Source organism: Malaclemys terrapin, chromosome 1 (genome assembly GCF_027887155.1).
Source record: "Malaclemys terrapin pileata isolate rMalTer1 chromosome 1, rMalTer1.hap1, whole genome shotgun sequence".
Classification (NCBI taxonomy): Eukaryota; Metazoa; Chordata; order Testudines; family Emydidae; genus Malaclemys; species Malaclemys terrapin.
The window spans coordinates 355,235,945-355,259,214 of NC_071505.1; the positions used below are offsets into that span (position 1 = coordinate 355,235,945).

The 23,270-nt window shown below is 60.5% G+C and overlaps 1 protein-coding gene across 4 annotated transcripts in view; it reads right to left on the minus strand.

The window, feature by feature from the left end:
* Window positions 1-1,219: 1,219 nt before the first annotated feature.
* Window positions 1,220-23,270, minus strand: part of APBB1 (amyloid beta precursor protein binding family B member 1) — a 43,517-nt gene continuing 21,466 nt past the window's right edge. For 2 of the 4 annotated variants that reach the window (XM_054016082.1, XM_054016083.1), the window contains exons 4-15: window positions 22,494-22,699; window positions 21,592-21,648; window positions 17,938-18,023; window positions 17,611-17,665; window positions 16,985-17,122; window positions 15,601-15,728; window positions 7,337-7,451; window positions 5,196-5,280; window positions 4,729-4,812; window positions 4,466-4,581; window positions 1,974-2,296; window positions 1,220-1,578 (exon numbers count right to left, since the gene is read on the minus strand). In XM_054016082.1, coding sequence (XP_053872057.1) covers window positions 1,443-1,578; window positions 1,974-2,296; window positions 4,466-4,581; window positions 4,729-4,812; window positions 5,196-5,280; window positions 7,337-7,451; window positions 15,601-15,728; window positions 16,985-17,122; window positions 17,611-17,665; window positions 17,938-18,023; window positions 21,592-21,648; window positions 22,494-22,699 — 1,529 coding nt within the window. In that variant the 3' untranslated portion in view covers window positions 1,220-1,442. The remainder of the gene's footprint in view (window positions 1,579-1,973; window positions 2,297-4,465; window positions 4,582-4,728; window positions 4,813-5,195; window positions 5,281-7,336; window positions 7,452-15,600; window positions 15,729-16,984; window positions 17,123-17,610; window positions 17,666-17,937; window positions 18,024-21,591; window positions 21,649-22,493; window positions 22,700-23,270) is intronic. The other 2 variants (XM_054016085.1, XM_054016084.1) reach the window with 2 other exon arrangements.

The following is a 23,270-nucleotide window of genomic DNA, read 5'->3' on the forward strand; positions in this document are numbered from 1 at the left end:
CAGGGGCTGGGCCTCAGGCGGGGGGTGGGCCTGGCTGTGCGGGGGCTGGGCTGGGACTCGGGGAGGGGCTATGCTGAGCTGGGACTCCGGCCGGTGGGGGGGCTGAGCCAGGCTGGGGGGGGTGAGCTGGGCTGTGGGGGTCTGTGCTGGGACTTGGGGAGGGGCTGTGCCGAGCCGGGATTTGGGGAGGGGGGGGCTGCAGAGACTTCGCTGCCTGGACGGGGTGGGGCTGGTGGTTCCAGCCCCTCAATAAAAGGAGAAGAAGAAGGACGCGTTGTTGGTGCTGGGGGGGTGGTGAACTGGCCTGTGGGGGGGCTGGGCCGGACTTGGGGAGGGGGGCTGGGCAGGGGCTGGGCTGCCCCTCGGGGAGGGGCTGTGCTGAGCCGGGACTCGGGCGGGTGGGGGCTGAGCCAGGCTGGCGGGGGGTGATGAGCTGGGCAGGGGGGGGGGGGCTGGGCTGGCACTCGGGGAGGGGCTGTGCTGAGCCGGGACACGGGTGGGTGGGGGCTGAGCCAGGCTGGGGGTGGTGGTGAGCTGGGGGGGGGGGCTGAGCCAGGATTCGGGCGGGGGGGGCTGCAGAGGCTTCACCACCTGGGCAGGGTGGGGCTGGTGGCTCCGGCCCCTCGATAAAAGGAGAGGAAGACGGACGTGTTGTTGGTGCTGGGGGGGGGGGGTGAGCTGGGCTATGTGGGGGCTGGGCTGGGACTTGGGTGGGGGCTGAGCCAGGCTGGGGGGGGTGGTGAGCTGGGCCGGGCTGGGGCTGGGCTGGGACTCGGGGAGGGGCTGTGCCGAGCCGGGACTCGGGCGGGTGGGGGCTGAGCCAGGCTGGGGGGGGTGGTGAGCTGGGGGGGGGGGCTGAGCCAGGACTCGGGCGGGGGGGGCTGCAGAGGCTTCACCACCTGGGCAGGGTGGGGCTGGTGGCTCCGGCCCCTCGATAAAAGGAGAGGAAGACGGACGTGTTGTTGGTGCTGGGGGGGGCAGAGCCGGGGCTGCTGCTGCCCAGACTTCCTGGCATTCTCGGCCACGGCGTCCGCCCAGCTGGGCACAGCCTGGCCCCAGGGCGCCCCGTCCCCTGGGCCCCTCTGCAGGATCGGGCCCCCTCCCCTGCCCAGCCAGTGATGGGGGTGGGGCGGGCAGGGGGGCCATGTCTGGCCAGATTCAGCCCAGGAGTTGCTGCTCCCCCTCCCCCCCCAGGGCGGCGCACAGAGCGAGCTGGGGCGGGCGGGCAGGGCGGTTTATTAACGAGTTTGTACAACACCCACCTCGTGCCAGCGGCTCCCGGGGCCGCGCCCCTGGCCCCCAGCACTAACCAGCAGGTCCCATGCGGGGGGAGGGGCTGAGCCAGGATCCCCCTCAGGGCCCAGCCCAGGCGCTGTGGGCAGAGGCCGGGGCACCGCGTGCAGGGGGGTCTCACGGCGTCTGCACCCCCAGGCGTTGGGGTTTCAGGCTGCCCAGCAGGGTGCGGACACCCCTGCGGACGGTGGAGCCCACGCGCCGGGCCATGGAGTCTGCGGGCGGCGCCGGCAGGCAGGAGCTGGGGGCCTGGGGCCGGGCGTCGAGGCACTTCTGATAACGCAGCTGCGGGGAGATGGGGTTACCAGCTGGGGAGAGTGGGGAGCAGCCCCCCCAGAAACACCCCACCCACCCACAGCCCTCCCCCTGCCACCCAGAGGGAGGGGGGCATGCCCCCTGCAGCCCGTGGGTCCCAGGGTGAGAAGGGCAGGGATGGGGCAGACCCCACGTGCACGGTCCTCGGGGGGGGGGTAGGGCCCAGGTACAGTGCCCCATGAGTCGGGGGCAGGGCCAGGGTGATGGGGGGCGGGACTCTGGGTTGGGAACAGGACCTCATGGGTGGGGGGCAGGGATGGGTTAATTGGGGGCAGAGGGAGGGAGGGCAGGGCCCCAGGGGGCTGGGGGCAGGGCCCCAGGGGGCAGGGACAGGAGGGCCGGACCCGAGGGGGTCGGGGGCTCACCATGCAGGCGGCCTGCAGGGCCTCGCTGAGCCCAGCGGCGTTGGGCTGGCACCAGAGCATGTGGCAGTGGAAGGCGCCCGGGGGGCAGGGACAGGGCCCCGGGGGGCAGGGATGGGACGATGGTGGGCAGGGGGTCGGGGGCTCACCATGCAGGCGGCCTGCAGGGCCTCGCTGAGCCCAGCGGCGTTGGGCTGGCACCAGAGCATGTGGCAACGGAAGGCGCCCGGGGCGCTGGCCGTGATGAAGGCGAAGGAGCGAACGTCCCGGCCCACGCCCATGAAGGAGAGAAATCGCACCCGGCACTCGCACAGCACAGCCTCCGTCTGGGGGGAGAGCGGGGATCAGGAGCCGGAACCCCCCATGGCCCCAGGAACACCCCCCCCCCCACGGCAGGGCTCCCGGAAACCGCTCCCCCCCACGACTCCCGGGACCCCCCACACACACGGCTCCCAGGAAACCCCCCCCATGGCATCTGTCTTATAGCCCCCCCCCCAACAGCACGGCTCCCGGGAAACCCCCACCCCCATGGCATCTGACTCATAAACCACCCCACCCCACGGCATGGCTCCTGGAAACCCCCCCCCGGCTCCTGGAAACCCCTCCCACCCGCACGGCACATGTCCAGGAACCTGCCCCCCCCCCCACACGGCTCCCAGAGCCCCCCCCCCAGCACGTGTCCGGGGGAACCCTTCCCCCACGGCCTGGCTCCTGGGAGGGGAGCAGGGGGTGGGAAACCCCCCACGGCACGGCTCCTGGGGCCAGCAGTGGCACAGCACCAGGGGGTGAGCCGGGAGGCCTGTGCCTGTGAGCCTGGAGCTGGGGCATCTGCACCAGGAGACGGATCCTGCCCCAAACAAGGGGGCCCTGACCCCAGGTTGTGGGGGGCAGGAGTGGCTGAGCGAGACTTCAGGCCCGAGGGAGCAAATGGGTCTGGCATTTGCAAGGGGAGATAAGGGCTGCATGTGCCATGGTGCCCACCCCGCGGTGGGGGGCCTGAGGAGATGGGCTCTGGTGGGAACAGTATGTGCCTCAGTTTCCCCACGTGTTAGTCAAGTACCGAGGCGGTGGGACCAGGGGGTGTGATTGTCACAGAGACCCAAGAGGGCAGGTGGGACTGCTGACGGGCTGCAGAGAACGGCCGACACTCGTAGCCTGGCAGCTGCTGGCTGGGCCCCATCCTCTGCAAGGAACGGGGGGGGGGGGGGGGGTTGGTGCAGCCCAGGTGGCCGGCTGGACCCGGAAAGGGACAAAGGACGGAGGAGGGCAACGGGTGTGATGGAGGCCAGGCAGCTGGAAGTGAGTCAGTCTCCTGGTTGGGGACTCGGGTCGAGGGCCCAGGGCCTTGCCCCCCCCCCCGCCCCCGATGGACTTTGCCGAAGGTCCCTGATCTCGGTGCTACCAAGCTCTGTTCTACACTGGGTTCCCGACGATAATAACCCGTCTGTGTCACACGCGAGCAGGGAGTCACGGCTGGCTGTGGTGTGGGGGGCAGGGCCCTTTGGGGGTGAGGCTCCCCCAGGGGTCCCGCCCAGGGAGACTCGCTGCGGGGAGCTCCCGGGGTGACCAGGGAGCTGAATGCTCCGAGGTCACACCCAGGAGGTGCCGAAGCAGAGCAGGGTCCTTGCCCTGGGACAGGTGCCCTGAGGGGAGATGCTGCCCCAGAGTCCTGCTGGGCGTCACTCCGAGTGGGGCCAGAGCCCCCAGTCGGGGCGCCCAGGATGGGTATGACACTGCACCCCAAAGCACCCCACATTTCCCGCAGTGGGGTGCAAAGGGGGCCTTGTGCGGTGCCATCCTCAGCCTGCAGCCACTAACCCGGAGTCCCGGCTGGGTGCGAGTTACCCACAGGAAGTCTGTGCGAGGAGCCGCCCGCTAGGGAGCACGGAGACAATGGAGAATGTTTGGCCAATGGGGGCAGAGACTTTCCAGCAACCTGGAGAAGCTATAAAAGATGGGGAGTGACATCATCGCTGGGTTTGTGGTTTTGTTTGATTTCCTAGGTCACCTGCTTTGATTTGTTTATCACCTATAATCACTTCAAATCTCTCCTTCTAGAGTTAATAAACTTCTTTGATGTTTGATCTTAACCAGTGTGTTTGCAGTGAAGTGTTTGGAAATCTTTGCTCTGGTAACAGGCTGGTGCAGATCTTCCCCACATGGGTGGGGGGCGGGTAAAGAGCTTGCACCGTACAGTCCCCTGGGACTCGTGGCTCACACCCCATAGGGGGCAAGGCTGGGGGGCTGGGACACTGGCTGGGGCCTCTGTTGTTGGTCGATGTGGCTCCGGTAAAGCACTCAGGTGCCTCAGGTGGATGTGTGGCGCCACCTGCTGTTGTGTTGGGCGATAACAGGGCCCAGAGGGGCTCGCTGTGGGTCACCAGCAGAGCTGGGGGAGGGGGCAACCCAGCTGAACGGTTTGGGGGCACAGCGGTTCCAAGGGGTCTCACCAGCGTGTGGATGATGCTGAGCGGGGGAGGGGTGGGAGGTCTTACCTGTGCATGGGTCACGCTGAGCGTGGCAGGGGCCACGTGGACGTGGCTGGGGGTCCAGTGGTCCCGGCTGGGGGCCGCCAGTGCCAAGTCCAGGGCTGCGTTGATCACGTCCATGCCTGGGAACAGGCCAAGCACAGTGGCCGTCAGGCCCTGCCCTGACTCCCAGGAGCCGTGGGGTGACCCCTGCCCCACTCCCGCCCCGGGCCAGCCCCCAGCCATTAACCCTTGTGGATAGGAGCCCCCCAGTCTCCCGCGGGCCGTACCCACAGGCCGGGCAACGGGCGCGCTGCCCAGGTAGGACACCTGGAACTTCTGCACCAGCTCCGTCTTGGGGGCCGGGAACTCCACTGCAGAGAGAGACGGGGGTCAGACAGGGGTCAGTCTGGGCTGGCAAAGCCGCACGGCCCCCCGGCCCCCCTAGCACTCCAGCCCCCCACCCAGCCTGGCCCCACCCTGCCCCCTACTGCCCTGCCCCCTCGCCCAGCCTGGCCCCACCCTGTCCAGCGCAGTTCTTGTCCACCTGTCCGGTCGCCCCCCCTCCCCCCAGCCCAACGGGCAGGTTTTTTGTCTTCACTCCAGAGAGAGATGCCCCCCCCTTTAACCCCTCCCCCCTGTGCCCCATGACCCCCGCCCCAAACCCCACCCTATGACCCCCCAGTTCCCCATGACCCCGCCTGGCCCAGCACCTGTGTCCCCACCCTGCCATGAGGCCCCCAGTGCCCCCCGCTACCTTGGAAGGGAATTTCCACCATCTTGGCGGGCTCCAGCGCCAGGCCGGTCACCAGGGCCCGGGTGTTCTGCCGCTGCACCAGCATCTAGGGGAGCCGGGGGTCACAGCATGGCCGGCTGTAGGGGCCCGCCTCCGACCCCCCCCCGGCACCGTGTCCGCCCCCCCCCCAGCACCGCGACCCCCCTGGCACCGTGTCCGGCCCCCCCCCAGCACCGTGACCCCCCCGGCACCGGGTCCGGCCCCTCCCCGGCAGCGCGACCCCTCCGGCCCCATGTCCGGCCCCCCCCACACCGCGACCCCCCCGGCACCATGTCCGGCCCCCCCCAGCACCACGACCCCCCGGCACTGTGTCCGGCCCACCAAGCACCATGTCCACCCCCCCCGAGCACCACACCGCGCCTGGCCCCTCTGCCCCGGCTGGGCTATGGGGGGAGAGGTTCAGGGGGCCCAGGGAGGTCGGGGGGGTCTCACCTGGGAGCAGACGGCCTGCAGGCTGGTGGCAATGGGGGGAGGTTCAGAGGGGGTTTGGGGGAGCCCGTGGGGTCTCACCTGGGAGCAGACGGTCTGCAGGCTGGTGGCAATGGGGGGAGGTTCAGAGGGGGTTTGGGGGAGCCCGTGGGGTCTCACCTGGGAGCAGACGGCCTACAGGCTGGTGGCAATGGGGGGAGGTTCAGAGGGGGTTTGGGGGAGCCCGTGGGGTCTCACCTGGGAGCAGACGGTCTGCAGGCTGGTGGCGAGGGGGGGAGGTTCATGGGAGGTTCGGGGGTGCCCGAGGGGGGGGGGGTCTCATCTGGGAGCAGACAGCCTGCAGGCTGGTGGCAATGGGGGGGAGGTTCAGGGGGGCCCAGGGGGGTCTCACTTGGGAGCAGACGGCCTGCAGGCTGGTGGTGATGGAGGGGGAGGTTCGGGAGGTCTCACCTGGGAGTAGACAGCCTGCAGGCTGGTAGCGATGGGGGGGAAGTTCAGAGGAGGTTTGGGGGAGCACGGGGGGGTCTCACCTGGGAGCAGACGGCCTGCAGGCTGGTGGCGATGGGGGGAGGTTCACGGGAGGTTCGGGGGTGCCCGGGGGGGGGGTCTCACCTGGGAGCAGACGGCCTGCAAGCTGGTGGCAATGGGGGGGAGGTTCAGGGGGGATTCAGGGGGGCCCAGGGGGGTCTCACTTGGGAGCAGACGGCCTGCAGGCTGGTGGCGATGGGGGGGAGGTTCGGGGGATCTCACCTGGGAGTAGACGGCCTGCAGGCTGGTAGCAATGGGGGGGAGGTTCAGGGGAGGTTCGGGGGGGCCCGGGGGGATCTCACCTGGGAGCAGATGGCCTGCAGGCTGGTGGTGATGCCCTTGGCTGGCATCTCGCACCGGGGGTGCCCGGGGGGGGGGTGTCTCACCTGGGAGCAGACGGCCTGCAAGCTGGTGGCAATGGGGGAGAGGTTCAGGGGGTATTCAGGGGGGCCCAAGAGGGTCTCACTTGGGAGCAGACGGCCTGCAGGCTGGTGGCGATGGGGGGGAGGTTCGGGGGATCTCACCTGGGAGTAGACGGCCTGCAGGCTGGTAGCGATGGGGGGGAAGTTCAGGGGAGATTCGGGGGAGCACGGGGGGGTCTCACTTGGGAGCAGACGGCCTGCAGGCTGGTGGCAATGGGGGGGAGGTTCGGGGGGGTCTCACCTGGGAGCAAATGGCCTGCAGGTTGGTGGCGATGGGGGGGAGGTTCAGGGGAGGTTCGGGGGGGCCTGGGGGGATCTCACCTGGGAGCAGACGGCCTGCAGGCTGGTGGCGATGGGGGGGAGGTTCAGGGGAGGTTCGGGGGGGCCTGGGGGGATCTCACCTGGGAGCAGACGGCCTGCAGGCTGGTGGCGATGGGGGGGAGGTTCAGGGGAGGTTCAGGGGGGCCCGGGGGGATCTCACCTGGGAGCAGACGGCCTGCAGGCTGCTGGCGATGGTGGGGAGGTTCAGGGGAGGTTCGGGAGGGCCCGGGGGGGGGGTCTCACCTGGGAGCAAATGGCCTGCAGGCTGGTGGCGATGGGGGGAGGTTCAGGGGAGGTTCGGGGGGCCCGGGGGGGGTCTCACCTGGGAGAAGACGGCCTGCAGGCTGGTGGCAATGGGGGGGAGGTTCAGGGGAGGTTCGGGGGGGCCCGGGGGGATCTCACCTGGGAGCAGACGGCCTGCAGGCTGGTGGCGATGCCCTTGGCTGGCATCTCGCACCGGAACACGTGGCATTTCAGCATCTGTGTCAGCGGGTCCCGGGCCACGTAGGCAAAGTCCCTGCAGGTGAGACCCCAAGGGTCAGAGCCCCCTGCTGAGCCCTCAGTCTGAGCAGGGGGTCACGTTCTGGAGGTCATGATCTCTGACCCTGCCTGCCAAACTGAGCCCTGCAGCATCTTCCTACCAACCCATCCAGGGAGGCGGGGGGGGATCCAGGGACCCCCCAGCCCTGGGCTCCACGCCGGCCAGATCCCATCCACCCAGGGGCCAGATGAGACAGAGGTGTTGGCTGAGATGTGCAATGAGTCTGGAGCCAGTTTTCCCTGACCAAAGGGGGCCCCCCATGGGGATGGCAGTGGGGTGCAGAGCCCAGCGTCCCCTGGCAGTGGGGTTGACATAGTGGGGATTTTCCCTTGTTATGTTGTATGTGAGTGTGATGCTCTGTACCTCGGGGGAACCCTCTGCACTCCCATGTTCATCCTTGTAAAATGACTGTGTGGTGTCCAATGCAAAGTTTGTCATGTCGGGTGTCTGTGGAAGGCTCATGATGCACTGAGCATTGTTGTTATAGTGATGTTATAGGTTGTAATTTCATGTCTATAGTTATGAGGTTGAAAATGTGTCCTCGTGGCTTAAAACAAGCCCAGGCAAAACTCTCTAAGAGCAGAGGGGCAGTTCACACCTCATCAGGGCATGTATGGGACAAACCCAGCCCAGCCTGACAGGAACAAAGGACAGTGGCCTAGGCAGCAACAAAGGGTCTGTTGGACTCTCCAGGGCGTCACCCCCTTCCCTTGGTCAGTTCTGTTGTCCTTCCCTTACCACCTCCATCTACCAACACCAAGTGATTGAAGCGCTGATCAAAGGGGAGAGCCTGGCTGAAGGGCAACCAGCCAGCCTGTGGTGAGAAGCATCTACGTTTGTGAAGGCACTGAAAGTGTTAAGATCAGTTTAGAATGTTTTGCTTTTATTTCATTTGACCAAATCTGACTTGTTGCGCTTTGACTTATAATCACTTAAAATCTGTCTTTGTAGTTAATAAATGTGTTTGTTTGTTCTACCTGAAGCAGTGCGTTTGGTTTGAAGCATCTCAGAGACTCCCCTTGGGAGAACAAGCCTGGCACATATCAATTTCTTTGTTAAATTGACAAACTCCTATAAGCTTGTAGTGTCCAGCAGGCATAACTGGGCACTGCAAGACGGAGGTTCCTAGGGCTGTGTCTGGGACTGGAGATACTGGCTAGTGTCGTTCGGTTGCACAATTCAGGCAGTAGCTTACATGCCAGAGGCTGTGCGTGAACAGCCCAGGAGTGGGGGTTCTCACAGCAGAGCAGGGTCAGGCTGGCTCCCAGAGCCGAGGACTGGAGTGACCTAGTGTGACAAACTGGGGATTTTCTCTGTTATGATGTATATGAGCCTATGGGAGTCTTACTGTTTTGCATGAATGCTGTGTGTGCCTCAGTTTCCCTGTATGCTGCACCAATGTCTAGGTGGTGGGAATAAGCAGGTGTGACTTTTGTGGGGGTCGCTCCAGTGGCCTGCACGGATGCTATGGCTGCCCCTTCGTAACCTGAGACCCCGGAGGGGGCTGCGACCAGGTGACTCTTGGCCCGGAAGTGAGACAAAGGCCGGAGGAGCAACGGGCAGGGCAGCCAGGCAGCTGGAAGCGAGTCAGTCTCGGCTGGCTTGGGGTGCAGGGGGAGGCAGAGCCCTGGCTCTGGGCTCCCCTCCGCACAAGCTGTACTTGGCTGAAAGTCACTGATTTCTGTACCTACAAGCTCTGCCCTACACTGTGTTCCCGTCAATGAATAAACCTTCTGTTTTCCTGGCTGGCCGAGAGTCACGTCTGACTGTGGAGCTGGGGTGCAGGGTCCTCTGGCTTCCGCAGGAGCCCCACCTGTACGGACTTGCTGTGGGAAGCGCACGGAGGGGCAGGGGAGGCTGAATGCTCCGGGGTCAGACCCAGGAAGGTGGAAGCTGGGGAAGCTTCTTGCCCTGGCGACAGTCTGCTCACAGAGAGGAGGCTCCCCCAGAGTCCTGCCTGGCTTCGTAGGGAGCAGCTCCAGAGCATCGCCCGGGGACTCCGTGACAGGGAGGGTGGCATGCGCTGAGCGAGGGAGGGTAGGGCGTGGGGCACAGCAAGTAAACTGCAACTTGAGCATGAACAGAGACTGGCAGAAATTCTATGGCAGGAACTAGACGCTGAGGCAGAAGTGGAAAGACTTCAGCTCCAACTCAAGAGAATAGAGGAACTGGAAGAACTGTATCATCCTGGAAAGCCAGTGCCTCTCAACAGCAAAGATGGGCACAGAATCTGCCCAGTTTGCAACAATGTTGGTATGTTGTGTAACTCTGAGCAGTTGTCTGGCTGTAACCAAATGTACCCCAACACTGCCACCTTTTATGTTACTGTGAATTCAGTAGAGCGTGACCCCATAACTTGTGCCAATGCTCTGTATGGGAGTGTTAATGGAAAATTCACAGAGAATGTAAAAGTCAATGGTAAAAGCTGTTTAGGGCAAATGATGGCTTCTAACATCGCTCTTGTTAAAGCAGATCTTGTCAAAGAGGAAGATTATTTACCAGATCAGAGTGTGAATGTTGTAGTCTTCTGTGAGTTTACTGTCCGTGTGCCTTTAGCCAGAATCCGCCTTGAATGGAATGGGGCTCCGCATGAAGTTATAGCTGGGGTAAGTGTAAGCAGAGTCAGGATGAGCTCTACCCTGACATCTGGTGGTGAATTGTGGCGAGTGTGGAAAAGAACTCCAGGGGCTGATCTTGTTTGCATAGGCACACCCACCCGCCTAGCATGAGCCCACGGCAGCCCAAAATGGTCACTTTGGCTGCTGTGGGATCCCCAGTTTCTCTGTTATTGGGGCAGGAAGAATATAATGTTGTTACCCTGATTCTGTGAATCAAGGCCAGTGGAACTGTTTTATGACAGAGGGTCTCACCATCAACTAAGTAGCACTCACTAGACAAAGGACATGGGTTACAAAACCCAGTGAATTGAGAGAGGTTGGGGATAGATAGTTGTATGGGCTTATTTGGGTGGGTCTGGAGTGCTAATTGCTCCCTTTTCCCCCCTCCACTGTTGAATGTCAGAGCTAATTTTGAGTCTATTAGGAGTCTAGTTTTTAGTTACAGGCTGTTGAGCTGAATTCACTTTGGGCCAGTGGTGCACTGGGGCTCCCCTACTACAAGCTGAAATCACTGAGTGCTCTGTTAACTAGTGGGGGAGCCTGAAGATTTGTTGCTAAGTGGCTGGGAGAATGGAGCAGTTTGCGGGACGGTTAGTGTGGCCCACGGGATGAGGAGTGGAGGGGCTAGTGTTGAAGGCTGCAGCAGAACCCCATGGAGAGGTAAGGCAGTTGGCCTCGGACCATGTAAGGTGCCCCTTAATACCCTGTGTGCCCCTTTCTTCTCCCCCCCATTTCCACCCAGGCTGGGGTGGGGGGGGTAAGACTCTGCAGATAAACTTTTGAACTCTGGGGCTGCACTGATCAGAGACAGAGACTTTTGGGTGATTCTTGGGTTGCTGGACTCAAGAGACTTTTGGGGTGTTGGACTTTTGGGACTTTGGGGGTGGGTCTTTTGCTCATGGTTTGTGTTATGAATCCTGTTTGGTGGTTTCCCAATTTAATGCTGATGTCGTTTACCTCATGTTATTAAACATTTTCTGCTACACTCAGACTCCGTGCTTGCGAGAGGGGAAGTATTGCCTCCTAGAGGCGCCCGGGGGGGAGTGGTGGTATGAAATTGTCCCAGGTGACTGGGTGGGGGCTCGAGCCAGTTTTGCATTGCGTTATGGAAATGGAACCCCTAGATACTGAACCCGGCCCTTGTTGCTGCCAACTCAGATGGGCAGAAAGGTTACATAAGGAAGTTATTGCCTAAAGAACTTTTGATTGGGGAAGACGTTAAAGCTTTGTTCAGTCCAGGTAGCCAGAGCCAGTCACAGGACAGGAATGATCTTGAACCTGTGTCTGTTATGGGCAATGATTTGCCTGGGGAGGGTTGGTCTGTGAATGAAGTGTCTGAATGTTGGTCTAACATCTCAGAAGTGAATCTGGAGTTAGATCAAGAGCAGAAAGGTCTCATTGGTCAGGACAATGTTTCTCAGGAGCAGATTGAAGTGGATGGTCAGGTTGAAGCCCTAGCTGAGGAAGGAAAGGGGAGATGTTTGATGGGTGATGGATTGTTGGCTAGTACAGTTCATAAAATTGAACCTGAAAAGGGTCACTGTGATTTGCTGGCAGTAGCTCAGTGTCGTGAGAAGAGCAGCAGTGTATCTGTTGGGAGTGGCAAAGGGCCTGGTAAGGAAAGGTTGGAGGAGCCTAGGCAGCCTTGTGAGCTGATGGCTGTATCTAGTCAGCAGTTTGGGAAGGCCAGGAGAGTGGAAGATGAGTGTCCCTATTCCTTACCTGTAACCTGTGTGGAGAATTGTGACAGTGAAGGAAATGTGCCTGTATCTGTCAGGGGTATTGACTTGCCTATGGAGGAAGCTACCTTGGTCTCCAAGCAGTTGTCTGTGAACAGCCCTGTGTGCTGGGACAAGGGAAATGAAATCCCAAGCTGTGTTTCTGGTAAAGGAGAATGTGTCTCCAGTTCTTCGTCTGTGGAGCAGACAGAAGGTGCCTTTCAGCCTGTGATGGTTGAGAGTAATTCAGTTGTCTCAGAGTTGGTTCCGGATTCAACTAAAGCCCAGGAAGGGAATGGTCCTAAGTTTGCATCTGCTGGGGAGAATGGCACCATAACTAGGTTGCATCCAGTTAGTGTCTTAGCAAAATCCCAGAGATGAGACAATTCTGGTGCTTGTATTTTGCCTGTTGCTAATATGTGGTTGGAAAAGGGTGTAGCAACTCTGTCTGATCTGGGTGATATCCTAGCCAGGGCACAAGGAGAGCAGAAAGGTGATTTAATTGTGTTAGCAACTTGTAGCAAGAAGGAAAAAATTCCTGAACTTGTGTGTGGCAAAGGAAAGGAGAATGCTTCTGACCTTTCATCTAGTGAGTCCATGGGTTTGCCTGAAAGGGGATTGTGTAGAAATCTGCCTGATGGGCCAAAGGTGATCCTCGATGTAAGTAAGACCCAGAAAAAGTCTGTTGTGGCTCAGGAAAGTGTTCCTTTAGAGCAAGCCCTGGGTGAAGAGGGTAAGAGCAGAATTTCTGTGAGGGGTGATTTGTTGCTTAGAATCCTCATGGTAATCTGTGCAAGCCGTTTACTGCAACTAAAGGGTGTAAAAGTGATTTAATCAGGGAAGTTTCAGTTCCTAACAGCCAGAAATGTTCTGTTGTGAATGGATCCACTGACTGTCCTTTTGAAAGATCCAGTGTGGGTAGCTTTGAGAAGGTCTCAGATGGAGTAAAAGCTGTTAAGGAATTTAAACAACCCTATAACCAAGTGGCTGTGTGTGGCCAGCTTGTTGGGGAGACAATGGTGTTGGGACAGGACTGTCTCCATGTAGATTCTTTAAGTGAGCAGTCTGTGCTTCAGGGTCTGAGGACAGATTTGGTCACTGGTGTTTCAAAGCAGAACAGTTTTATGGCTGAATGCTTGAGGATGCAGGGGAGAGCAAGCAAACTCTCACTCTAAGGCCTTGGCTACACTTGGCAATTCGGTGTAGTGTGAGTGTAGTCGCGCCGCCAGCGCTGTGAGAGCTCCACCTCTCTGAGGGGAGTAGCGTGCAGCTCTGCAGGCGCTGATTACACTGGCGCTGCACTCACTGCACTCGGGGGGGGGGGGGGGGGCGTTTTCGCACCCCTGAGCGCAGCAAGTTGCAGCGCTGTACAGCGTGAGTGTAGCCAAGACTCTCTGGATTTGTGGGGTATCTCTGTAAGACAGAGTCCAGCCTTGGAATTGGTAGCAGCTGAGAATTTAAAAGCTAGTGTTTGTGTTGATGCAAATTACCTGGCTGGCAGGGGAAAGAAAGACTTGCTAATAGCTGTTAGCACAGAGAACCCACCCCATCAGCAAGAGAAATCAGGGTTTGATCCTTCAGGACAAGGAGGGAAGAGAGAACTTAATTTTGCAAAGGGAAGCCACAGGGTGACCCTAAAATGCCCAAACTCCAATGGTATTGAGCCAAAGGTGTGGCATGACAAACATGACTGTAGATGGACACTTGTAATGGATTTCTTGTTATTGCTAATGGTAAATTTTGTAACAAATGTGTTGCTATTGCCACAAACTGTAAAAATGTACAATGTGCCTAATATTCTGGAGAATCCCTTGAACGTGTTAAAAGGAATACATGAGAACACACGTTATGTTAAAGGGCCTTGTTATACTGATGTTTCACAGTTCATGCCTGTAAACAGTATTGGACCTTTTCACAGGGGAAAAGACATTCCAGACCTAATGTGCTGTATGAAAAGGAAGACTGAGGCACACTACCATATTGCTTTCATGGCTAAATGCCAAGATTCCTGGACTATGAAGAACATTAATATCTGCATTTATTTGATGTTAATTGGGTTCCAAACATTTGCCCGAGCTTCTATGGATAAAGTAGCTGTTTTCTTTAGCTCTTGGCAAGATCACATGGCACATACAGGAACCATGCTGCCAGAGCAGATCCAATCCACTATTGTTCTAACTAAGTTTTACCTTGAGTTTGCAAAGAGGTTCAATCATGTTATTGAACATGACTTTGATAAACCATTTCTGTTATACACTGGTACGGCTTCTAACCCAATACTAGCTGTAGTGAGACAGAACCCAGGATGGGGAGCTCTTGGGATGCAGTCAGTGATGTTTGTGTCATCCCTTCCTACATCAATTTTGCATTGGGGGTGTGACGTTATTGACATAAACTGGGACCATATAGATCATTGTTGCAACCACTGTTGTATATTTGCAGCAAATATTGTACAAATGTTGTTGTGTAAGGTGTCTATGGAAAGGTTATGATTATGCTGTGAGCGTGTATCATGTTTGTAGTTGAAGTTATGAATATTGGCTCTGTACTTGTATCTCAATGTGTTTGATTCTAAGTAGCCTCAAGGAAGCATTTGGTCAGCTTCTTGAGAAGGAGTACTTGTGGCACCTTAGAGACTAACAAATTTATTAGAGCATAAGCTTTCGTGGACTACAGCCCACTTCTTCGGATGCATAGCCTTCTGGAGAAGGGGCTATTCTCAGTAAGTGCCCAGTCAAGAAACACTGAACTGACAATGGACTTTGGGAGACTCCAATCCACATCTGAGCTTTCCTGGGAACCTTCAAACTAACATGTGAACAATGGCGTCAGCCTGTAAAGAACTGAGTCATGCCTGGACATGTGACTTGCCCATGTGACGCCAGACTCCATCTTGCTGCTGTGATTTTCCGCAGTAAGAACAAAGGCGTCCTTCCATGGACAGAGACTATAAAAGGCTGCTGCCTCATCTCCATCTTGTCTTCAATCCGGCTTCTGACCTCTGGAGGGACTTTGCTATAAACTGAAACTCTGAGCAAAGGACTGAGGACCCATCCCAGCTGGGGATGTTCTAGAGACTTGATTTGAACCTGCAGTTTATTCCATCACTGCTGCAAGCCTGAACCAAGAACTTTGCCATTACTGTATGGAATTGATTCCATTTAACCAATCCTAACTCTCATCTCTATCTTTTTCCTTTTATGAATAAAGCTCTAGATTGTAGATTCTGAAGGATTGGCAACAGCGTGATTTGTGGGTAAGATCTGATTTGTATATTGACCTGGGTCTGGGGCTTGGTCCTTTGGGATCAGGAGAACCCTTTACTTTTACTGGGGTATTGGTTTTCATAACCATTCATCCCTGTAACGAGTGGCGCTGGTGGTGATACTGGAGTGTCTGAGGGAATTGCTTGTGTGACTTGTGGTTCGCCAGTGGGGTGAGACCGAAGTCCTCTTAGTCTGGCTGGTTTGGTGCCTGGGTGTGCCAAGGGACCCCAGCCTGGGGCCGTGAGTGCCCTGCTCTGAGTGATTTGTCCTGCATTGGCACTCTCAGAAGTGTCCCACCAAAGGCAGCGTCGTTGCACACGAGGGGTGACGGGGCCAGGGCACACGGGGGATGGTACCGTACAACTCCGTGTCCCGGAGCATTAGGGCGGCCGGGCAAGGGGGCCCCCAAGCTGGACCCTGCCCTGCCTGCAACCCCAGGCCCCCCAGGGCCCCGCGGCACTCCCTTGTGGTGGTCCCTGCACCGCGCCCTGTGGGGCTCATCCAGCACCCCAGAGCCCCTTACCTGCCGTCGTCCCGGCCGACGCCCCACACACGGATGCTGGCCACAGGCTGGGCGTGCAGCAGCGTCCGCTCGATCGGCTCCACCAGCCGCAGCGTCTCGCGGTCCAGGAGCAGCAGCATGGCCCGGCCCTGGGGGGAGAGCGGGGTCAGCGGGGGGCAGGGTGGGGGAGGGGCTCAGAGCGTGCTGTGAGAGGTCAGGCCTGGGGCAGGGCAGCAGTGGGGGATTGTGAGGGGGGGCTGGCTGGGGATTAGTTCCGTGGGGACCCCATTCCCTGTAGCTCACAGCCCAGCCCGCAGCCCCAGGGACCGGCCCAGCCCCAGCCCCACCCCCACCCCACCACCGGCTGCCCCGCTGACCTGGCCTCAGCCCCCGGGCTGCCCCGCCCCACCCCCCAGCTGCCCCGATCACCTAGCCTCAGTCCCCCAGCTGCCCCGCCCCCCCCCGCCGGCTGCCCCGCTCACCTGGCCTCAGTCCCCTGGCTGCCCTGGCTGCCCCGGCCCTCCCCCAGCTGCCCCGCTCACCTGGTCTCAGTCCCCCAGCTGCCCCGCCCCCCCCGCCGGCTGCCCCGCTCACCTGGTCTCAGTCCCCCGGCTGCCTCGCCCCACCCCCGGCTGCCCCGCTCACCTGGCCCCTCCCCCCGGCTGCCCCTCCCCTCCTCTCCCCCCGGCTGCCCCGCCCCTCCCCCCAGCTGCCCCGCTCACCTGGCCTCAGTCCCCCGGCTGCTCTGCCCCCCCGTCAGCTGCCCCGCTCACCTGGCCCCAGCCCCTGGCTGCCCCGTCCCTCCCCCCAGCTGCCCCGCTCACCTGGCCCCAGGCCCCGGCTGCCCCGTCCCTCCCCCCAGCTGCCCCGCTCACCTGGCCTCAGTCCCCCGGCTGCTCTGCCCCCCCATCAGCTGCCCCGCTCACCTGGCCCCTCCCCCCGGCTGCCCCGCCCCTCCCCCCAGCTGCCCCGCTCACCTGGCCTCAGCCCCCGGCTGCCCCGCCCCTCCCCCCAGCTGCCCCGCTCACCTGGCCCCAGCCCCCGGCTGCCCCGCCCCACCCCCCGGCTGCCCCGCTCACCTGGCCCCAGGCCCCGGCTGCCCCGCCCCCCCCCTGGCTGCCCCACTCACCTGGCCTCAGTCCCCCGGCTGCCCCACCCCACCCCCCAGCTGCCCCGCTCACCTGGCCCCTCCCCCCGGCTGCCCCGCCCCTCCCCCCAGCTGCCCCGCTCACCTGGCCTCAGTCCCCCGGCTGCCCCGCCCCCCCGCCGGCTGCCCCGCTCACCTGGCCCCTCCCCCCGGCTGCCCCGCCCCTCCCCCCGGCTGCCCTGCTCACCTGGCCCCTCCCCCTGGCTGCCCCGCCCCTCCCCCTGGCTGCCCCGCCCCACCCCTGGCTGCCCCGCTCACCTGGCCCCAGCCCCCCGGTGGGGGGGCCCCGCGGCCGGCCAGCTGGCGGATGCAGGAGTTCACGGCCGCGCTGCTCTTGCCTGGCGCCAGCTCCTCCTCACTCATCTCCACCCAGCCCAGCGACTGCACCGGGAAGCTCTGGGGAAGGGGACACACCATGGGGCCGCTGCCAGCTCCCCCCGAAAAGCCCCTCCAGGCACAGCCCCCCCACCAGTCCCCCCACCAGCCCCACTGCCTGGCACAGACCCCCCCTGCCTGACACAATCCCCCCCAGGCACAGCCCCCCCACCATCACCCCGCTAGCCCCACCTCTTGGCAGAGCCCCACCACCTGTCCGTCCCCATCTCCCCCCTCTCCCCCCAGCAGAGTCACCACTGCCAGCCACTGGAGGGCCCAGGGGTCTGACCGGGGGTGAATGATACCCGGCTAAATGGGCGCACTTGCTGTACTTAGCTGGCAGCCCCCGCTGCCCCGGCGCCATGACGACAGTGACCCGGCAGCTCCTGCTGCCCCGGCGCCATGACGACAGTGACCCGGCAGCTCCTGCTGCCCCGGCGCCATGACGACAGTGACCCGGCAGCTCCTGCTGCCCCGGCACCATGACGACAGTAACCCGGCAGCCGTACCTTGGAGCCCAGGGGCGAGCCCAGATGCAGCATCTGTTCCTCGGCTTTCCGCGCACTGAGGAAGAGCAAGAGAGGCTGGTGACGCCCTGGGCACTGCCTGGCGCCTGGCCCCCCACACCCTATGGGAAGGGCCCCTGGGCTGATCCCTGTCACCCCCAGCCCGGGGTCCTGCCCCACTGTCACAGGGCAAAGCCTCACAAAGGGGATCCTGTAGGGCTGCCCCACGTGGAGTCCTGGCTCCCAGCCCCACTGGCTCCGTGCCCAGCATGGCAGGTTGGGCCCCGGCCCCACGCCCGAGCCTGGCCCCGGCAGCCCTGCCCTACTCACCTGAGGCTCAGCAATCCCAGGGGGAGGGTGGGCTGCTCCAAGTCCTGCTGCCCCGGCTCCGGGGTCCCCTCCTCCGACGGGACGTCCTGGGCGAGGGACAGAGAGTCACAGCATGTCGGGCTGGTGTGACGTTACTGACACAAACTGGGACCATATAGATCACTGTTGCAACCAAGGTCCTGTAGTGGCCCCAAATCTTGTCCAAAGGAGATCAAGTAAGGTGCCTATGAGGAGGTTCTGGTTTGCTGGTTATGATTATGTGATCCGTGGGCGTGTATCATTTTTGTATTTAAAGTAGGGTGACCAGATGTCCCGATTTTATAGGGACAGTCCTGATTTTGGGGACTTTTTCTTATATAGGCTCCTATTACCCCCCACCCCCGTCCCGATTTTTTACACTTGCTGTCTGGTCACACTCATTTCAAGTTATAAGTATTGGCTCTAGACTGTCTGTAGTTCAAACTTGTGCTGTGCTGCTCGGAGACACCCCAGACAAGTTGGTGTCAGCTCTGCCTAGTCTGCTGGATGGCCCATTAAGGACCTCAGCTATTGTGAGGTAGGGAGTGGGGAGTGTTGGCCTGGGGATGTTGCACTAGTTTACTGTCTGCATTCATACTGATGGGGATGGGATATCAGGGGTGACCTCGCATGTAACCTGAGCTCAGGAGGGGGTTGGGGCCAGGTGACACCTTCTGCCCAGGAAACTGGACAAAGGCTGGACAAGGAGTGGGGGGTGTGTGTGTGGCTGCGGGAGATGGCTGGAGGGGTTTCAGTTTGGAGCTGGCTGGGGAGACGGGGAGAGGCCCAGCACTGGGGTCTGGGCTCCCTGCCCCCCAAGATGGACCTGACTAAGGGGTCCTGTTCTCTATACCTACAAGCTCTGTCTTGGACTGTGTTCCTGTCGTCTAAATAAACCTTCTGTGTTACTGGCTAGCTGAGATTCCTGGTGAATCGCAGGAAGAGGGGTGCAGGGCCCTGACTCCCCCACACTCCGTGACAGGGGGTGACTCCTGTACTGGGCCGGGCCCCCGGTACCTGCAGCTCACAGGGGAAGCCCACAGCCTCCGAGGCTGGGCCTTTGGCACCAGCGACCCATCTCTGTCCGGGGCTCCCTGCCACGAATCCGGCCCGGCCAGGCCCCAGCGTGGGGCTGCTCCATCCCTGTCAGGGCGCGATGCTCCCCAGGACGCTAGCAGGTCCCCACTGAGCAGTCACCTGGCTACTGGCAGCCAGGCCGTGGCTCGCTGCGGGGAGCAGGGCTAAGCCATGAGACATCAGACCAAGCCAGCGACAGGAGCTGGCCCAAGCTCTGCTCTCCTTTCCCCTCGCTCCCCAGCCCCACTTCCCGCCCTGCCAGGGCACCCTGCTGTTACGGGGATCGTTCGGGGCTTTGTCTTTCTGATCCTCTGCCGATCTGAACTGGTTTTGCTCTTGTCCTTCCACCCAGATGGGGGACCCCCCCCAGACCGCTCACTGGGTGCCGGGAAACAAGCCATTTACAACACACACTTTGCTTCTCTACAGAGGAAAAAGGACAGTAAACTAACTAAACTCCTACATGCCACAGGGGCCACAACAGTGGTTCCCTTAACCCACCCAACAACACCACATTCTACAGGCCACTACCCTCCGATCCCACTGAGGGTACCAAAAGAAACTGCACCATCTGCTCAAGAAACTCCCAGCTACAGCACGGGAACAAATCTACACGGACACCCCCCCAAAGCCCCGACCAGGGGTATTCTATCTGCTACCCAAGATCCATAAACCTGGAAACCCTGGATGCCCCATCATCTCGGGCATTGACACCCTGACAGCAGGATTGTCTGGCTATGTGGACTCTCTCCTCAGGCCCTACGCTAGCAGCACTACCAGCTATCTTCGAGACTGTTGCGGATTGTGGGGGAGTTAGGGCCCTGCACCCCTCTTCCCGAGATTCACTGCGACTCTCAACCAGCCAGTAAAGCAGAAGGTTTATTTAAGGACAGGAACACAGTCTCAAGCAGAGCGTGTAGGTACGACCAGACCCCCTCAATTAGGTCCCTCTGGGAGGTTCAGGGAGCTTAGACCCCAGCTTGGGGTTCCCTGCGTTGCACCACCCAGCCCAACCTGAAACTAAACCCAGAACTCCTCCCGCTGCTCCTCTCCTTTGTTCAGTCTCCCGGGCAGAAGGTGTTAATTCTCCCCACCCCCGTTCCTGGCTCAGGTTACAGCTCAGGTAGCTTCCTTCAAGGGAAGTCCCACATCCCCACTGCAACCCCCCTGCAACATTCCCAGGTCAAATCTGCCCTGCTCCCTGCTCCGTCACAGAGACACCACTGACTTCCTGAGGAAACTACAATCCATCAGTGATCTTCCAGAAAACACCATCCTGGCCACTATGGCCGTAGAAGCCCTCTACACCAACATTCCACACAAAGATGGACTACAAGCCGTCAGGAACAGTATCCCCGATACCATCACGGCAAATCTGGTGGCTGAACTTTGTGACTTTGTCCTCACCCACAACTATTTCACATTTGGGGACAATTTATACCTTCAAGTCAGCGGCACTGCTATGGGTACCCGCATGGCCCCACAGTATGGCAACATTTTTATGGCTGACTTAGAACAACGCTTCCTGAGCTCTCGTCCCCTAACGCCTCTACTCTACTTGCGCCACATTGATGACATCTTCATCATCTGGACCCATGGGAAGCAGGCCCTTGAGGAATTCCACCAGGATTTCAACAATTTCCACCCCACCATCAACCTCAGCCTGGACCAGTCCACACAAGAGATCCACTTCCTGGACACTACAGTGCTGATAAGTGATGGGCACATAAACACCACCCTATAAATCTGACAAATCTGACATCAGGAATTATAACATTCAAAAACCAGTCGGAGAACACGTCACTGTCCCTGGCCACTCAATAACAGACTGAAAAGTGGTAATTCTTCAACAAAAAAACTTCAAAAACAGACTCCAACATGAAACTGCAGAACTGGAATTAATTTGCAAACTGGACACCATCAAATTAGGCCTGAATAAAGACTGGGAGTGGATGGGTCATTACACAAACTAAAAACTATTTCCCCATGCTAATTTTCCCCCTACTGTTACTCACACCTTCTTGTTAATGGTTGGAAATGGGCCATCCTAATCATTACTACAAAAGCTTTTCTTTTTCCTGCTGATAAAAGCCCACCTTAATTGATTACTCTCGTTACAGTTGCTATGGCAACCCCCATTTTTTCATGTTCTCTGTGTATATATCTCTTCCTACTGTATTTTCCATTCCATGCATCCGATGAAGTGGGTTCTAGCCCATGAAAGTTTATGCCCAAATAAATTTGTTAGTCTCTAAGGTGCCACAAGGACTCCTCGGTGTTTTTGCTGATACAGACTAACATGGCTACCCCGCTGAAACCTGTATTACAGAAAGTCCCCGCAGACACAGGCCTGGCCTCTGTGCCCCAGACAGGACGTGGTGCCCAGCACACCCCACAGCAACCCCGCCTGAGCTTTGCGCCGTTCCCCAGCTGCTGGCTGGGTGGGGAGTGCCTCCATTCCTGAACGGCCTGGGGGTGCCCCCTTCTGCCTCCTCCACCTGCACTGCCCGACCTGGACACCCCCTGGTACCGGTCCCCACCACGCAGCGCCGCACTCACCTTCCAGCCCTCGGCATCTGCCAAGCGCTCGGCCTCCACAAAGCCCGTCCAGGTGAGCTGCAGAGAGCGGGACAGAAACCAGCCAGTGGGGGTCAGTGGCCTTCTGACGAAGTGGGACTGTTCTTAATGTTTTCTCTGAATACTGTGTGAGTGCCTCAGTTTCCCCTATGCATGTGTTAAGTCTCTAGGTGGTGGGATAAGGGGGTGTGATTGTTGCAGAGCCCTAGGAGACCAGTGTGATGCTGTCTGCACAGAGAAGGGCCGACACCCTGTCTTCTGGCAACTGATGGCCTGGGCCCCTCCCCTGCAAAGGTGCCAACTGAACGTGTTGGAGAACAAAGAGATCAGGTGACCTCCTGGCCTGGGAAAGAGACAAAGGCCAGAGGAGGGGCTGGAGAGTTTCAGTTTGGAGCTGGCTGGGGAAAGAAAGGGAGGCCCAGACCCAGGGTCTGGCCTCCCTGGCCCCAAGATGGACCTGACTTAGGGGTCCGGTTTCTGTACCTACAAGCTGTTTTGGACTGTGTTCCTGTTGTCTAATAAACCTGTTTTCCCGGCTGTCCGAGAGTCCCGGTGAATCGCAGGAAGTGGGGGGTGCAGGGCCCTGACTCCCCCACACTCTGTGACAGGCCTCCCCCAAGGTTAGGGGGTGTCTGTCTGCCCCCAAGGGGTCTCGCCCTCTGCCTCATGGGGGGGGATCCCGGGGCCGCCTGGAGATAGGGGGACACTAGGGCAGCATCTGTTTGTCCCCCAAGGGGTCGAGGTTCCCCAGGGCACTTGTGGCATCGCCCTCTGGATCCCAGGGGTGGGGCAAACCTGGGGCACCGGCAGCATATCCCCAGGGTGGGGGGTCCCTGGGGCACCGGCAGCGTCTCCCCAGGGTGGGGGGTCTGTGAGGCTCTCACCTGCTGCTCCTCGGTGGGCGTATTCCCCTGGGAGTCACGGTCGGGGCCGCGGCCCCCCTCGCCCTGGCCCAGGTCTGCGGGCGGCTCCCACTGCGTGGTGCCTGTGGGGATGTGCCAGTAGTAGGTGCCCGAGGCATCCTGCACCCTCACCCACCCGGCAGGCAGGTCCGAGTCCGTCTCAAAGGCGTTGCGGGCCCAGGAGGCGTCTGTGGAGGGAGGGGGTGTGAGCAGGGCCGGGCAGCTCCGGGGAGTCAGACGGGCCAGAGCTGGGGCAGGACAAGGCCCCAACAGTGGCCCAGGCCCCAGCACAGCCACAACCCCACCCCCCTGCACCTCACTATGCCCGCTCATCCCCCCCAGGCCAGCCCTCAGCTGAGCTCCCCCTGCCCCCCAGACCTTTCCAGGGGGGCTGCTTCCCGGGGCCAGCCCCAGCCAGGCCTGGGGCTCCGGCTGGATTGATTCGCACGGTGCTACGGGATGCCCGGCGCCCGCTTGCTCGGGGCCCAGCCAGGCCCCCCCCCCCTTACCCCCCATTTCCCGGCGGTGACAGAGTCATCGCCTGCAGCCCAGGCAGCACGTGACAGGCACCGGGCTGGGCACAGCCCCTGCGGGGGGCCCCTGGGAACAGCCAGGAACCCGGGGCCCCAGTTACAATGATGGGCAGTGCCCGGTCGGTGCCTCGTCCGGACGGCACCAAGTCAGACGCCTCTGAGCCTCTGCCTATGACACAGTCCCTTCGCCGTCGTCCCACAGCCAGACCCAGCCGAGCTCCGGCCA